Raw genomic sequence first — 17,038 nt, 5'->3', positions numbered from 1 at the left:
GTATGCTGTGGGATGGCCAAAAAGGGAAAAAAAAAACAAATAAAGTATATATTCATTCAATAGATCTTGTAAATTTATCTGTAAGATATAAATGAAATTTAGAGTTCACCCCCAAAGATAGTCATTCTCTCTTCTTAATTGTTCTTCAATAATTTTCAGTTTGCTGCTGTTTAGTAAAACTTTCTACATGGTAGCTGTGGAAGGAGTATACCAATTCATAAATCTATTGCATACACCTTTGTGCAAAGTATTAAATGTTGAGGGGAGAGTGCAGTGTTAAGTAAACAGTCTTTTTCTTAAAGAGCTTATAATTCAATTTAGATGATATTACCATCTTGTAACAGAAGACAGTGTATGACAAGTGCTAAGAAAAAGGATAGGAGTTCCTGTTGTGGCTCAGCAGAAACGAACCCAACTAGTATCCATGAGGAGGCAGGTTTGATCCCTGGCCTCGCTCAGTGGGTTAAGGATCTGGCGTTGCCATCAGCAGCAGTGTGGTTTGCAGATGGGGCCTGGACCCCATGTTGCTGTGGCTGGGGTATAGTCTGGCAGCTGCAGCTGCAGTTCCCATTTGACCCCTAGCCTGGGAACTTCATGTGCTGTAGGCACGGCCCTAAAAAGCAAAAGAAAAGAAAAGAAAAAGATGTTAGGAGGCCACCTCTCCTGTGTCCAGAAAGAGAAGACTTTATCTTGAGGAAGAGACATTGACTTGAGGCCTTTCAGGTTAGATAGCATTTTGGCCGGGCAAAGACAAGTTAGATAGCAACACCATGTGCAGAAACATTGAGACATGAATGTTCAGGGCAGGCCTAGGGAATATCAAGTAATCACCATTTAATGTATTTTTTAAATTGTCTGTATCTTCTTCCACTGGCATGTAAGCTCTGTGAAGGCAGACATTTTGTCTGTTACTCCTATGTTCACAGTATCCAGGTTCTTGGCCTCAAACAGTTAGGAACAGTGCTTTTTTTTTTTTTTTTGTCTTTTGTCCTTTTAGGGCTGCACCCACAGCATATGGAGGGTTCCCAGGCTAGGGGTCTAATCAGCTGTAGCTGCCGGCCTACGCCAGAGCCACAGCAATGCCACATCCGAGCCGCATCTGCGACCTACACCACAGCTCACGGTAGCACCGGATCCTTAACCCACTGAGCGAGGCCAGAGACGAACCTGCAACCTCATGATTCCTAGTTGGATTCATTTCCGCTGCGCCACGACTGGAACTCCACCGTTTGTTGATGAAAAATTAATGAACGAGTATGTGTGGAGTAGGCAGGGAGGGTAGAATGGAAAATAAAGCTGGAAGGATAATGAAGGACCTTAAAAATGACATTTTTTGGGTTTTTTTTTTTTTTTTTTTTTTTTTTTTTGACTGCCCTGTGGCATGTGGACTTCCCAGGCCAGGGCTCAGACCCAAGCTGCAGTTGCGATCTACACCGAAGCTGTGGCAACACTGCACGCTTAACCCACTGTTCTGGGTCGGGGGTCAAACCTGTGGTCCCTGTGCTCAAGAGAGGCCTCGGATGCCATTGCACCACAGGAGGAACTCCAAAAAATGGCATTTTCTAGGAGTTACTGTTTGGTAGAAGATGGGATACCACCAGCTGATTCTGGCATAGTATAAATCATAAGCTGTTCAAAGAAGCAAGCTGAGGTGGAGACCATTCCAGAAGTTATAATGAACAGTGCATGGAGGTTAGTGTGGAAAGTGGAGAGCTGTTCTTTATAGACTCTAGTGACTCTTGGTATGGGATCGAGAGAAGGGTTGGTAATGAGATAGTGATTTTGAAGGTAAAGACTTAGGGCATGAGTTAAGGATCTGGTGAGCTGTGGTGTAGGTCATAGTCGCGGCTTGGATCTGGCGTGTCTGTGGCTATGGCATAGGCCAGCAGCGGTAGCTCCGATTAGACCCCTAGCCTGGGGACCTCCATATGCAGTGGGTGCAGCCCTAAAAAGACAAAAGACAAAACAAACTAACAAACAAAAACTTTAGGGCAGAAGCTTGAAGAAGACTTTTGTTCATGGGCTGATAGTAGGAAGCCATAAAGGGACACAGATCACAGAGGTGAAAGGAGAGAACCAAGCTAGAAGATCATGGAGAAGAGAATTTACGGGAGATATGTGCAAATATTTCTCTTTTTGAGAATCTCATTAGTTCATCTGAAAGTATTAATGAATGCAGTAAGTTCTTCAGTTAAAAAAAATTAACTCATGTCATTAATTAATTTGAATGTTAAATTTACTGAACAGACACATAGTCTTAACGATCTTTTCACCCTTTGTAGGGTAATAAAGGACCTGGTAGGATTTGTTAACCCTAATCATTCCCCTGACTGTCAGCCAGGGAACTTCAGACTAATAATCATTTAGCCTCTTTGGATGTGTGAATTTTTTTTTCATCTGTAAAGCAGAAGATTGAGATGTATATTTTCTAAAAGGATTCTTGGAGTTCCTGTCATGATTCAGCGGTTAACGAACCTGACTAGCATCCATGAAGACTCAGGTTCGATCCCTGGCCTCGCTCAGTGGGTTAAGGATCCAGTGTCACCGTGAGCTGTGGTGTAGGTCATAGACGTGGCTCAGATCTGGCGTTGCTGTGGCTCTGGCATAGGCCAGCGGCTATAGCTCTGATTGGACCCCTAGCCTGGGAACCTCCATATGCCGTGGGTTCGGCCCAAAAAAGACCAAAAAAAAAAAAAAAAAAAGTATTCTTTCCTTTAAGTGCTGCTAAGTGCCAGAGTCCCTATTTTATAGCATGTTTTACAGTATACAATTTTATATTTTATATGTTTATGTATTTAAAATAGGAAAATATATGTTTATATAGCTTAATGCCTTTCAGATTCTGTAATTGCCTTAATGTGTAATTAGGAGTCATATTGAATCTATAACGGGGGACTTTTGGAAGTTCCCCTGTGGTGCAGCAGGTTAAGGATCTGGTGTTGTCACTGCAGCAGCTTGGATCACTGCTGTGGCTCAGTTTCAATCCCTGGCCAGGAACTTCCACCGGCCAAAAAGCAGGCGAAGGGGAGGGGGAGCATTTAAAGTGGTTTTTGGAAAATAGAGAAAGATTTTTCTAAAATGTGCAAAATTATATATGCTGTCAGTTTTGTTAAGGGATGAGTTATGTGATGTTTAATCATCGATTCTTAGGTCACCACCAGCAGCACTGATGTCTCTTCTTAGTACTCAAGAAGACTTACTAGAAAATGTCTTGGGGTGTATTCCTGTTGGACAGATAGTTACTATTAAGCCTCTGAGTGAAGACTTCTGCTATGTTCTGGGATACCTCCTCACTTGGAAATTAATACTTACTTTCTTCAAAGCTGCTTCGTCTCAGGTAAATGAATATGAGACAGTGTTTGACCGTTCTGTCCTGTATGTGTTTCTGTTATTGTCCTAAACCTCTTCCTTCCCCTCCTTTTGGAAAGAAAGGGAGAACTGCCTCACATTTTAATCTAATTGTATCTGGATAATTTAAGACATTCTCCTAAGTTTATTTCTGTCTCTGCTTCCTTACCCTTCCAGTTTTTTACACACACACACACACACACACACTTTTTGCAAAGTAATTTAACCTCTCTAATGTGCTTGGATCTATTTTTATTCTAACTGAATGTAGCCACCAAGTCCTTTTATTGTAGTAAACCAGATTTCTATGATTTAATTTTGTGTTCCCATAGTAATAGTTTCCAGAGAATTGGATCTTGCTATTTTTTGTTTAACCCCTTTGGTCAGCTTCTGACTCTTGTGGAGATGTCACTTAATTCATTATTGGAAATTTACCTTACTTGAAGATCAGCGTTTAGAAAAAGATCTATGAGATGTTAACATGTAGTTCAGACTGTTACTGCTAAATAATGAAAATACCCCATAGTAATTATTTTGCTCAAATTATTTTGGCAGCCACTAGATGTCTCTGTTGTCTCATGTTTAAAAGAAAGACGTCATCGTCCAGGAAGGAAGCTGGAAAAATCTACTCTATTTTAAAAAATTCTTTTAGACATATCCTCACTTTAAAAAGTTTCAAACATTGATTGAATCAGTTTATTTATTTATTTATTTTTATTTATTTATTTTTTTGCTTTTTAGGGCCACACCCATGGCATATGGAGATTCCCAGACTAGGGTCGAATTGGAGCTACAGCTGCTGGCCTATGCCACAGCCACAGCAATGTGGGATCTGAGCCAGGTCTGTGACCTACGCCACAGCTCACGGCAATGCCAGATCCTTAGCCCACTGAGCAAGACCAGGGATTGAACCCTCAACCTCATGATTCCTAGTTGGATTTGATAACTCTGATTGAATCAGTTTATTAAGTAGGTGGCTTCTTTGACAGGTTAATACAAAAAGACTTAATTGATTTGTTTTTAAAGTGGGACCGAATGTGATGACGCTCATTTCCAATGCGATTTTTCAGAATCTTTAAGTTATAATTTATGTTGTTCCTAATTACCCATACCTTGGTATAAATAGATAAACATATGCATTTTTGCATTTGTTTATCTAAGGGGGAAGTCAAATCACAGGCAATACTGAACTAGATGTTAAAAAATTATTTTACTTCTTTTCAAGCCTACCTCTTATGTTTGTGATTTCAGGTAGTTTTAATTTGCTGGTGGTATATTTCAGGAGTTCCTTGTTGAATTTTTATGTTCATTTCTTAAAATATTGTTGATCTTTTAAAAGTTGCAGCAAATGGAGATTTTTATGTTCAAGAATGTTCTTATCTTTTATTCAGAAATTAGGAACATGACCACACAACAGAAGAATTTATTGAGCCTTGAACATATAAACGAAGTAACCCAGTAAATAATACTAATTAGAGTAATCCTAAAACAAACTGAGAATTTTCAAAAAATCTTTGGTCCTTAATCTGAGTCCTTTTTGACTTTCTTAAAAAAAAAAAAAAAAAAAAAAACTAGTAAATCAGATTAAATTGGAAACAAAACTCTCTGTTTTATAGTTTTACTGAGGTATATTTCACATATCAATTTTACTTATTTAATGTGTACAGTTTGGTGCTTCTATAGTCACAGAATTGTACAACTATTACCACTAATTTTAGAACTAACTTTTTAACACCCCCACCCAAAAAAAGCCCTTACCCATTATAGTCACTTCCCATTTCCTCTCCGACCTCCCATCCGCTGACAACCACTTTCTATTTTCTGTCTCAGTGGATTTGCCAGTGGTGGACCTTTCACATACATGGCCTTTTGTGTCTGGTTTATTTCATGTAGCGTAATGTTTTCAAGATTCAGTCATAGTGGAGCCTATATCAGTATGGCATTCCTCTTCTAATGTCTGAGTAATAGTCCGTTGTATGACTACCACAGTTTGTTTATCCATTCATCCGTGGACATTACGTTGTTTCTAGTGTTTGCCTATTGTGCAGGAAGCCGTTGTGAACATTGGTGCATACATTTTTGTGTGGACATATATTTTCATTTATCTTGTATTGGATACCTAAGAGTGGGACTACTGGGCAATAGACATGTGTTTTTATTTATTTATTTATTTATTTATTTATTTTTGTCCTTTTTTGCTATTTCTTGGGCCGCTCCTGCGGCACATGGAAGTTCCCAGGCTAGGGGTTGAATCGGAGCTGTAGCTGCCGGCCTACATCAGAGCCACAGCAACGTGGGGTCCGAGCCTCGTCTGCAACCTACACCACAGCTCATGGCAATGCCGGATCGTTAACCCACTGAGCAAGGGCAGGGACCAAACCCGAAACCTCATGGTCCTGGTCAGATTTGTTAACCACTGCGCCACGACGGAACTCCGACATGTGTTTTTAAAAGCCTATTGATATATGTGATCATTTTTTAAAAAAATTCATTTTCCTTCCAACTTTTTATTTTGAAAAATACTCATATTTACAGAGAAGATGAACAACAGATATCATGATGCTTTACTTAAAGTATTTAAACATATATCTTCTAAAAAAAAGGGCATGTTTCAACATAAATGTAATTATTACACTCAAATTTAATTTTGGTGTGATAATATTATCTATTGGTATTTAAATATTATCTACTTTGTATTTAAATTTTCCCGGTTGTCCCAGTAATGTCCTTTATAAGTTATTTTTCCTTCTCTATTGAGGATTCAGTCAAGAATCATGTTTACATTTGTCTGTCATATTTCTTTTTTTTTGTCTTTTTAGGGCTGCACCCCTGGCATTTGGAGGTTCCCAGTCTAGGGGTCTAATCGATGCTGTAGCTACCAGTCTGCACCGCAGTCACAGCAGTGTGGCACCGAGCTGTGTCTATGACCTATACACCACGGCTCACGGCAATGCTGGATCCTTAACCCATTGAGTGAGGCCAGGGAGTGAACCTGCATCCTCTTGGATACTAGTCAGATTCATTTCCACTGAGCCGTGAGGGGAACTCCTCTCTGTCATATTTCTTTAATGTATAATTCCTCTACTTTCTTGTCATTTACCATGTCTGTTATTTTGTAGACTGTTTTATAATCTGGATTTGGCTGATAGTTTCCTCATGATTAGATTCTGGTTACTTTTCAGTAAGAGTATTTGCTGCACAGTGGTGATGTGTTTTCAGTGTATCACTTCAGGAGCACAGAATGTCATGTATCCTTCTGTTGGAGAGGTTAGTTTTTATTACTTGGTAAAGGTAGTGCTAGACTTCTCCATTGTAAAGGTTCTTTGATCAGTTTTTAAAGAATCAGTTCCAAATCCTATGGCTTGATCTTAGTGTTTTAGCATTGATTGTGTTCAGAAAATGGTGTCTTTGTACTACGGAGGTACATGTGATATAGTGAAAGAAATAATTTTAAAACAGGTACAAATACCAAGGAGCTGCAAAGTAAATGTGAACAAATGAAAACTTAATATTTTTTAATTTTTATTTTTACTCTTTGTCTTTATTTATTTATTGTCTTTTTTGTCTTTTTAGGGCCACACCCACAGCATGTGGGGTTCCCAGGCTAAGGGTTCAATCAGAGCTACAGCTGCTGGCCACAGCCACAGTAATGCCGCATCTGTGGCCTACACCACGGCTCATGGCAACGCCGGATCCTTAACCCACTGAGTGAGGCCAGGGATTGAACCCGAAACCTCATGGTTCCTAGTCGGGTGCGTTTCCACCTGCCACACAGGAATCCTGCCTTTGTCTTTATAACTCAAGATCTGAGCGATGTCTGTGACCTGTGCCAAAGCTTGTGAAAAAGCCGGATCCTTAACCCACTGAGCAAGGTCTGGAATTGAACCTACATCCTCATGGATGCTAGTCAGACTCTTAACCTGCTAGGCCACAATGGGAACACCTGAAAATTATTATTGTTGAGAATGATCTTAAAGTACATGCCTCATACAGATAACTATGGTGCACCCAGTGGTGCTAGATTTTCCTATTTTAAAAAAATAAACCAGGAGTTCCCATTGTGGCTCAGTGAAAACGAACCTGACTAGCATCCATGAGGACACAGGTTTGATCCCTGGCCTCGCTCAGTGGGTTAAGGATCCGGCGTTGCCGTGAGCTGTGGTGTAGGTCACAGATGCAGCTCTGATCCTGTGTTGCTGTAGCTGTGATGTAGGCCAGTGGCTATAGTTCCAGTTGGACCCCTAGCCTGGGAACCTCCATATGCCATGGGTGCAGATGTGAAAAGAAAAAAGACAAAAAAAAAAAGAAAAAACCAAACAAACCAGAAATCCATATTTTTATGTGAATTTTCCTGATTCATAGAATAACTGAGAAGACCCCAGGATGTTTTGGACTACTAGTTTGTGCTGTCATAAATGGATGCTGGAATGATATAGAGTGAGTTCAGCCATAAAAATAGGATTACTTTTAAGATGAATTTTGAAAGATTAGGGATTATGGTGTGGAAGGAATGTGTGGAAACATGGGAGGAGAGTAAATAAATTGTCTTGGGGGGAGGTGACAAGTAGATTTTTCGAATCAGAGACTCCAGGTTGGGGAGAGCTTATCAACAGGGAGACAGAGAAAGACGCTGGAGGCATATGTCTAATAATGAGGGGTTAGGGAAAACTTCTGTCCTTTATAAGAAGGAGGAGCAGTGCCATTAGGTGACACACTGGAAACTAAGACTGTGGCATATATTTTGTAGGACTCGTCCATGTGATTCTCAGTGTTTAAACGAATGCATTTTTTGCAATGGCTCTTATGCAATCTGTTATACTTTTGATTTGTTCGTATTTACCAATTGTCTTGGTTTAATTGGGCTTACTAACAAGAATCCTTTACTCTCCACCAGCTTCGAGCTCTGTATTCAATGTACCTTCGAAAAACAAAAAGTTTGAATAAACTGCTCTATCACCTGTTCAGGCTTATGCCCGAAAACCCAACGTTTTCAGAGACAGCTATTGAGCTCTCCAATAAGGACCCTAAAACATTCTTTACAGAAGAGCTCCAGTTGAGTATTAGAGGTCAGTATTATGTGTGTTTGTGTTCTTTCTTAGAGACTAGGTTCAGAAGGTTGTATTATGCTTTACCCTGAGGGTGTGGAGAATAATGCTGAACATGGATCCTAGCTTCGAGAATGGTGAAGTGTAAGGTGTAAGCTTTTCCGTATTTCTCTAAATAGGATGTACAATTAGATCATGTCAATAAAGCTGTTAAGAAGTTAATTCATTTTTGAAGCTTAGTTGGTTGCGACTGTTACTCTTTTAAAAAATTGTTATATAATAATGTTTCGTAGGCCTGCAAATAAGTAGTCTTCAATTGGAGAAACAAAGATGAGTCAAATGTATTTTTTTCTTTACTCTGGGAGCTCACATTTTAGCTGAAGGGATAAATATGCATGTATCTAGCTGTATTACAGCATTCTACGTGATTTCCTGAGAACAGGAATTTTTAAAATGTCTTGGAAATCTGAGGATGGGACTTGGTCCTGTGCATACTGAGGTGGGATTTTGGGACTTTTGTATACCACATCAGTGAGCTCTAGGAAGAGTAAAGGAGGCCAAACTCTCATAATTTATAAGAAAAAGGAATTTTCCTCCTTTTTAAAGTTTGTTTGTTTCATTTGTTTGTGATCTTTCATGTGAAGTATAGAGTGCTCTTTCGAGGCAGATTTTTCAGTGTTATCCAGGACCTTCACTCTTGGCCATTCTAACTGTTGATTTTGAATGTGCGAGAGAAAGCTAAATGCTCTGTAGAGTTCTGGCTTCTTTGGTATGTTTGTTTTATGAGTTCTAGCACTCGTGTTATTAAAGATGATTTTCTAAGGAAAATACTAATATAAGTCTGTTTTTCTCTCTAAGAAATGTGTGTTACTAACTAAGAATTTGTTTTTTCCTCAGATACCTCAACTCTTCCCTACCATATCCCACACTTGGCTTGTTCAGTCTATCATATGACACTGAAAGACTTGCCTGCCATGGTTAGGCTATGGTGGAATAGTAGTGAGAAACGTGTTTTCAATATTGTAGATAGATTTACGAGCAAGTATGTTAGCAATGTTCTTTCTTTTCAAGAAATATCTTCTGTGCAAACAAGTACACAGCTATTTAATGGCATGACGGTTAGTATTGTCTTGAATTTTTTTTAGAAAAGTTGTTTCAATATTGGTTATGTCTGTCTGGTTTAGTGGGAATCATCACAGTTGTAGCTCCTGGTTCAGAATGTACAGAAATTATTCATTTTATTTTCTGATTCTTTATATCAAATATCAAATTAATGCATAGATTGAAATAATGTTATAATTTCATTTATCCCTACCAAATAGGTTTTGGACATTCATTAGTTAATTCAAAATATATATTGGAATACCTACAGATGCCAGGCTCTGTGTGCCACTCACCTGCAAAATGAACAAGTTGGAAGGGTCAGGTTCCTGTCCTATAGTAATATAGGATCTAATAAAGGGAAAAGAACAATACTAATAATGTGTTTTGCATTGGAAACTGGAAGCTTCCATTGAGAGGAAGATTCATCTGCAGTCAGAGTGGGAAAAGTTCCTCTGGCTGAGGGCATTTAGTGAGACTTTATGGAGGAAGTTACTTTGAGGGAGGTAGGATTTTGTTATGGGAAAAATGAGGGGAAAGGCATGTACGCATAGAGGCATAGAGAAAATAGCATGGCAGTAGCAAATAACTTGAAGATGAGAATGTAATGTTTGTGATTTCCTAAGAAATGAAGGATAGTGCAGTGTTCATTTAAGTAGGATTCATGGAGAGAACAAACTTCTTCTATGATGGATTAGGGCCACACTGGCAAAGGCCTCAAGTAACAATCTAAAATATTTGGTCCTCAGTTCGGCACTGACAGTTTTCTTTTGAGGCAGTGATGCTGTCAGTTATAATCTGTGAAACTGCTCTGACTGAAACCCATAACCTGGGCTGTTGGCATGGAGCTTGAGTTCAGATGAGTCATTAGGGAGGCTCTTGGTCTCCTGCACATTTTGAAGGGGGCCTGGGGGAGGTAGTATCCGTGAGATTCGTCCTTAAAGATGGGCGGGGGATGTGAGAGATTTTTTAGTGATATGTCCAAACTTGAAACTAAATTAATATCTGGGGTAAGATAGAGGGGAAATTTAAGTTGGTGCTGTGCTTTTCAGCCTGGAAATAGAATAGGAAAGGCAGAAGAATAAATTTGTAAAGGACGATAATTTGTGTTTTATGTTGAGTTTGCAATGCTAGTAAGAAAATCAAGATCAGATATAAGTGTTTTGGCAGTTGATGGTTGGCTCTAAAGTTCAGGAGAATTCTGTGGTAGAGAAAGGTTTGGAAGACATCTGAATAGAAGTGGTATTTGATATGCTGGTTTTGGAAGAGAAGGAATAATTAATAATAATCCATTCTGTTCTTGATCTATGCAAAAACTATGATGTGACAAGCCTAATATAATAAACATACTATTTTCTGAGCACTACATTTGTTTTGAAACATCTTTGAATGTTATAACATCACTATAAAATATGACAGGCATTTGAACCTCTCTATTAAATATCTTACGTCAGCTAATTAAACATGTTTACCTGTGCTGTGTTGGAGAACTAGCTGCTAGTTGTCAACCAGTCAGGATGTTTTTTGAATGATAGGAAAGAAAGAAATTTAGCAAAAAAAAAAAAAAAAAAATCACCTTTCATGTGTGGCAGGTTAAAGCTCGAGCTACTACTCGGGAAGTCATGGCCACTTATACTATTGAGGACATAGTTATTGAACTTATAATACAGCTGCCTTCGAATTACCCATTGGGTTCAATAACAGTAGAAAGTGGGAAAAGAGTTGGCGTGGCTGTTCAGCAGTGGCGGAACTGGATGCTACAGCTAAGCACTTACCTCACCCACCAGGTAGGCGTCTGCATACACACTTGGCTTCCCAAACTAGAGAGATAGTGCCAATTTCCTATTTGAAAGGGCAGTAAAACTTAAACTATATCTCTTCTGCTTAAATAGAAATGGGGAGTTCCCGTCGTGGTGCAGTGGTTAACGAATCCGACTAGGAACCATGAGGTTGCGGGTTCCATCCCTGTCCTTGCTCAGTGGGTTAACGATCCGGCGTTGCCGTGAGCTGTGGTGTAGGTCGCAGACGCGGCTCGGATCCCGCGTTGCTGTGGCTCTGGCGTAGGCCAGTGGCTACAGCTCCGATTGGACCCCTAGCCTGGGAACCTCCATATGCCGCGAAAGCGGCCCAAGAAAATAGCAAAAAGACAAAAAAAAAAAAAAAAGAAATGGATGTGATATTTTATTTGCCTAAATGACATGAGCCTGCCATGCTGTATTAATTTTTAAGGCTCTCCAAACTTTTTTTCTGGTGCCTGAGAAGAATCGACTTTACCTCATTAATACTGTAGATGATGTCAGACAACACTAAAAAATTTTTGAGAGAGAATCTTTTTGTAAGATATAGATCAGCTCTCCTGTGGTTAGAGAAATCCCAGTACTTGCAAATACCCGTGCCCTTTAAACAAATGATAAGTCTTCTTTAGTTTTGTTTGCACATTGTGCTGGATCTCAGGCATTCTACAGTGAAGAAAAATTATTTTAAAACAAGTATATTCACCAGTATTGTAGAGCTGGAACAAATCAGCATTTGAGAAGGTGAGAGAATTAATTTCATCATTTTTAGTTAAAAATTGGGAGAACCTATCCAAATGACTTCATTAGCTTCAATGTTTCATCAGACAACATGCTGAGACTGTAAAACTTGAAAACTGAGGCGGAAGCCTTTCTTTCAAGCCTGCCTTTAATTTGGAAAAAATTATATCTGGTTCCTAATACTTGGGAAGTAAAAACCAATAGGCATAAAACCCAGAATTGTGAACATAGCCAAGCAGATTCTCTTTCTCTCCAAATTATAATTCAGCTTTAAAATTTGTGAGATATGGGAGTTCCCGTCATGGCATAGTGGAAACAAATCTGACAGGAACCATGAGGTTGCAGGCTCGATCCCTGGCCTCTCTCAGTGGGTTGAGGATCCGGTGTTGCAGTGAGTTGTGGTGTAGGCAGCAGATGCGGCCCGGATCTGGTGTTGCTGTGGCTCTGGTGTGGGCTGGCAGCAGCAGCTCTGATTAGACCCCTAGCCTGGGAACCTCCATATGCCGCGGGAGCGGCCCAAGAAATGGCAAAAAGACCAAAAACAAAACAAAACAAAACAAAAGCAGTAAGAGGAGTTTCCATGGTGGCTCAAACCCGATTAAAATCCATGAGGTCGCTGGTGAGGCCCTAAAAGGACAACAGACAGAAAAAAAAAAAAAATTGTGAAATTGAATAAAAATGACATTGGTGGCTTTCAGTGTATATTGACTTTATTTTTTTCTTATTAACAGAATGGAAGTATTATGGAAGGCTTAGCATTGTGGAAAAATAATGTAGACAAACGTTTTGAGGGTGTTGAAGATTGCATGATCTGTTTCTCGGTCATTCACGGCTTCAACTATTCTCTTCCCAAAAAAGCCTGTAGGACATGCAAGAAAAAGTTCCATTCAGCCTGCTTGGTAAGTCTAAAGAGAAATTAACTTATTTGTATTCTTATGTGTATCATATATATATATATATATATGATATCTAACCTGGGAACACAATGGATGTTAAACTCCTCATTGTAGTTAATGGGAAACATTAAAAATGGTCATTTACTGAAGTGGCATCAAAGCACTTTAATATGTGGATGTTTCTAAAGTAGCTCTTAGCACTCAAGAAATAGATAGATGGTCCTGTAAAATCTACACTGTAGAGGAAACTGAAAAAAATGGAACTGGTAGCCACTTGGCATCAGAGCTTTTTGCTCTTTTTAAACATCATATTGAGAAGAAGTCAGTATGTGTTCGGTTCCTTCAGAAGGGAGTCTTCCTTACGTACCCTCATGGTTGGTGCATGAGCCTAGGCGGAAGGCGTCACACTGTGGCCTTTGGAAGGAATGCTGAGTTGTGCTGATTTTGGAGATTAATGGAGGGAGCAAACATTTCAGTAGTCACCCTTTTTTACTTTATCATTTTAAAGTTGCTCGAGATGTATATGCAAAATGACAATTTTAGAAGTTCTTTTAACATTGAAATAAACTTTTCTTTTTCAGTACAAATGGTTCACGTCTAGCAACAAATCCACTTGTCCACTCTGTCGTGAGACCTTTTTCTGAGGTTTGTTTGTTTTTGTTTTTGTTTTTTCACATTGGAAATGATCCTGAAGTAAATCAGGCAAAGACAGTGGATTTGGATTCATCTTCAAGCGTTGATTTGAGGAGGCGAGTGAGCATTACTTTCGAATAAGACCTTATCTGGAAAATTATTTTGATTAATGTAATGATCCTAAAATCAGGTTTACTTACCTTTAGATTGCTTTGTAAATGTTTGGAAACGTTTTCTTTTACATAAGAATATTACATATTGGAGAGAAAATATTTATATTAATAGTTTAATCTCTTTGTATATTTAAAAATAAATATGGAAATTCCTAAATTACAGAATTGGAATTTGTGAACGCATTGTACAACTGTATTATACCGATAAACCCAGTTTGTTAATCTGTGTTCTAGAACAGTCCAAGTGAGGCAAATGAATTGAGAGAATTGATTTACACCTACAACAAATATTTTAAGACTTATTTGTTAGTTATGACACAAAATTAATTAGTATACTGATATTTGTAGATTATTTTAATGATAAAATGACATTAAGCTATTAATATAGCTTATCTTAAGCTATTTAAAGCATGCTCTGAAATCCTATATATAAAAGTATAAACTGAACTTTAAGGTGCCTCCATTTATCAAGGGTTATGAAATTCAGAAAATTAAATTCATGACACTGACCTTTTACTGTAAGAGAATTTCCTTGTGAATTGCAGACTTGTCAGTGAATTTATTACTCAGTTGGGATGAGTCTCCAGGGGGTAAGAATTTGAGAGAAATAGGAATTAGATTATTTTAGTCATGAAGCAGAGTAGTAATTTCTCTGTCAGGAGCAAAGAAATAAATGAGTTATTTCTGAAACTTAAGGGTGTTGGAAAAACAAAGGATGTGAAAATGTTGTAGGAGGCTTTCAATTTTGTAAGCAAATTTTGCTCTTCTTACTGGTCAGAGTTACGCTAAATTAGAGATTTGGGGGAGCTAATTTTTTTCTAGCCTTCAGAAATGCAAGTTAAGAATTTTGATACTAAGTAAAATTCAGTACAACATGCTGAAATGGCATTAAGTGAAAAACTGCCTTTTGTCACAGCGCTATTGCCCTTAAAAATTGTGCCCAAAGAATGAAAGTGTGGAAGTTTGGAACTTGGAATGATTTTATTGCAGTCTTCCATTACATGGAAAATATTAGCATATCTAAGAGCAAGGTTACTTGAAGGATCAGCTAATCATCTCTGTTGGAAATGTTTGATTGGCCAAGAGCAACTCATGTTAAATAAAAGTACTGCTTACCATCAACTGGGTAAAATGGTATTATTGAAATAGTATGAATGTGGTCAGAGTATTGTAGTGGAGAGTGAAGTATTATGTGTGGGTTAAAGATATATTTGTAGATGCAGTGTCCTGCCCAGTTTTGTCTGTCTCCTAAATTTCCCTCTGTAGTGTTTATTATCTTACAGCCTTGAGGCTCAAGGAGTCAGGAAGTGAAGGGCAGATAGTAAAATTCTACTACCTCTTCTTAACCCCTTTCTTAAAACATTGTCTGACTTTCTATGTCTCTCTGACATAGTAAACCCAAAGGATTGTGTTACTCCTCTGTGAAAATTACACACTTTTCCTTTAAAAATGGTTTTACAGGAGTTCTTCCGTGGCTCAGCAGGTTAAAGGACCCAGCTTTGTCACTGCTGGGGCACAGGTTCAGTCCTTGGCCCAGGAACTTCCACATGCCCCGGGTGCGCTCCAAGAAAAAAAAAAGTGTTTTATAATAAGACTTTATTTATAACTTTTCCAATATTGGTACAGCTAGGCTTCTGACCCAACCCCAAGTAGAAAAGAAAAGGAAATAATGGAGCATTATTTTTCCACGTTATTATTTAGGGCATCAGGTTCTTGGTGTGAAACACTATAATTAAGTGGGATACCTTACTCTTCATACCTAGGACTCTTAGCACATTTCTTTGAGATTTGTAAATATAAATGTAAAGCTCATTATTGTTTATATGCTAAAAAAAAAAAACTTTCCAAAATAAGACTGAAGTTCAGAATACCACATTAAAGTTTATTTATATAGCCTTGACAACTTGAGAGCATCTCTTAAAATTCTAGCATAAGGACATCTTAAAATTGCATGAGGTTCAAAGCCCACAAGCAAAATTATTAATTTAAAACCGTAATGTAAATTGCAAATTTTAAAATTTATTTTTAACTCTTATTTATCATCTGCTGTAATGTATGTACATAAGTTTCTGTGGCTTAATTAATAGCAATTAATGTTATTACCTGACAGGTTTTTGTGGTGTGAATAATTAATGTTATTATTTGATTGTTATACCATATGTGCCCATTAAATTTTTTTAATTGCGAAATACTTCAAATATACATAATAATACTATAAATGCCCTTGTACTCTTCATAAACTATTTTGCCATATTTGCTTCTGATTTTTAAAGAAATAAAATGTTACTCTTTTGTACTCCTCCCTGATGCCATTTCCTCCTTCCCTCCTTAGAGCTAATCCACTATTCTGAAGGTTGGTGTGATTCCTTCCTATTTAAGATTTTATATTTCACCACATGTTTGTATCCGTAAATAATATATAGCAGTTTTTTCAAAGTTTATATTTACGATATCCTATTGCAAGTGTTCTTTCGTAACTTCCCTTTTCACCCAGCGTAACTGCTGTTCAGAATCATAAGTTTGCCTGCCATTTCGCTCACCAGTGGTCATTTCAGTTCTTCTTTTTTGCCATTTTGAACAGTGCTGCAAGTGTACATTCTTAATAATGTGTTCTCATGTAAATGTGCTAGATATTCCAGCCAGATGCCCCCAAATGGAATTTCAGGTAGTAGATACTCTGTGATTTCAGATATTGTCAAATTGCCATCCAAAGTGGTGTGCAAGTTTGCACTCCCAATGGCAGTGTAAGAAAATTCTGGTTTTCTTACATCATCACCAAAACTCTTGGTCTTATCAGACTTTTATTTTTTTATTTTTTAAAATACATATTCCTACTTTATCTTTTTGCTCTATAATATTTTCCCAGACATTTCTCTTTTTTTTTAATTACTCAGTGAATTTCATTACTTTTATGGTAGTACAATGAAGTCTTATCAGACTTTTAAAAAAGTTTTCCTGGAGTTTCTGTTGTGGCACAGCGGAAATGAATCCAACTGGTATCCATGAGGATGCAGGTTCAATTCTGGCCTTGCTCAGTGAGTTAAGCATCTGGCGTTGCCATGAGTTGTGGTGTAGGTGACAGAGGCGGCTTAGATCCCTTGTTGCTGTGGCTGCAGCATAGGCAGGCAGCTGTAGCTCCATTAGACCCCTAGCCTGGGAACTTTCATATCCCCCAAGTGAGACCCTAAAGAGCTTAAAAAAAGAAAAAAAAAAAAAGTTTTCCTTTCAGAGCTGTGAGATGGTAGCTCTTTTTATATCTAATTTGTAGTTTGCTGGATACCAGGATATTTATTGGTTGTTTGTGTGTA

The 17,038-nt window shown here is 38.2% G+C and overlaps 1 protein-coding gene across 1 annotated transcript in view; it reads left to right on the top strand.

Moving 5' to 3' along the window:
- The window catches only part of LTN1 (listerin E3 ubiquitin protein ligase 1), a 62,999-nt gene extending 46,970 nt beyond the window's left edge, over positions 1 to 16,029 (top strand). Inside the window, exons 25-30 of the mRNA XM_013982552.2 lie at positions 3,151 to 3,337; positions 8,243 to 8,414; positions 9,291 to 9,511; positions 11,087 to 11,281; positions 12,760 to 12,927; positions 13,506 to 16,029. Coding sequence (XP_013838006.1) covers positions 3,151 to 3,337; positions 8,243 to 8,414; positions 9,291 to 9,511; positions 11,087 to 11,281; positions 12,760 to 12,927; positions 13,506 to 13,568 — 1,006 coding nt within the window. The 3' untranslated portion in view covers positions 13,569 to 16,029. The remainder of the gene's footprint in view (positions 1 to 3,150; positions 3,338 to 8,242; positions 8,415 to 9,290; positions 9,512 to 11,086; positions 11,282 to 12,759; positions 12,928 to 13,505) is intronic.

This window comes from Sus scrofa, chromosome 13 (genome assembly GCF_000003025.6).
Source record: "Sus scrofa isolate TJ Tabasco breed Duroc chromosome 13, Sscrofa11.1, whole genome shotgun sequence".
Taxonomy (NCBI): Eukaryota; Metazoa; Chordata; class Mammalia; order Artiodactyla; family Suidae; genus Sus; species Sus scrofa.
The sequence above is the reverse complement of the archived record's forward strand: the minus strand, read 5'-3'. Positions and strand labels throughout refer to the sequence as shown.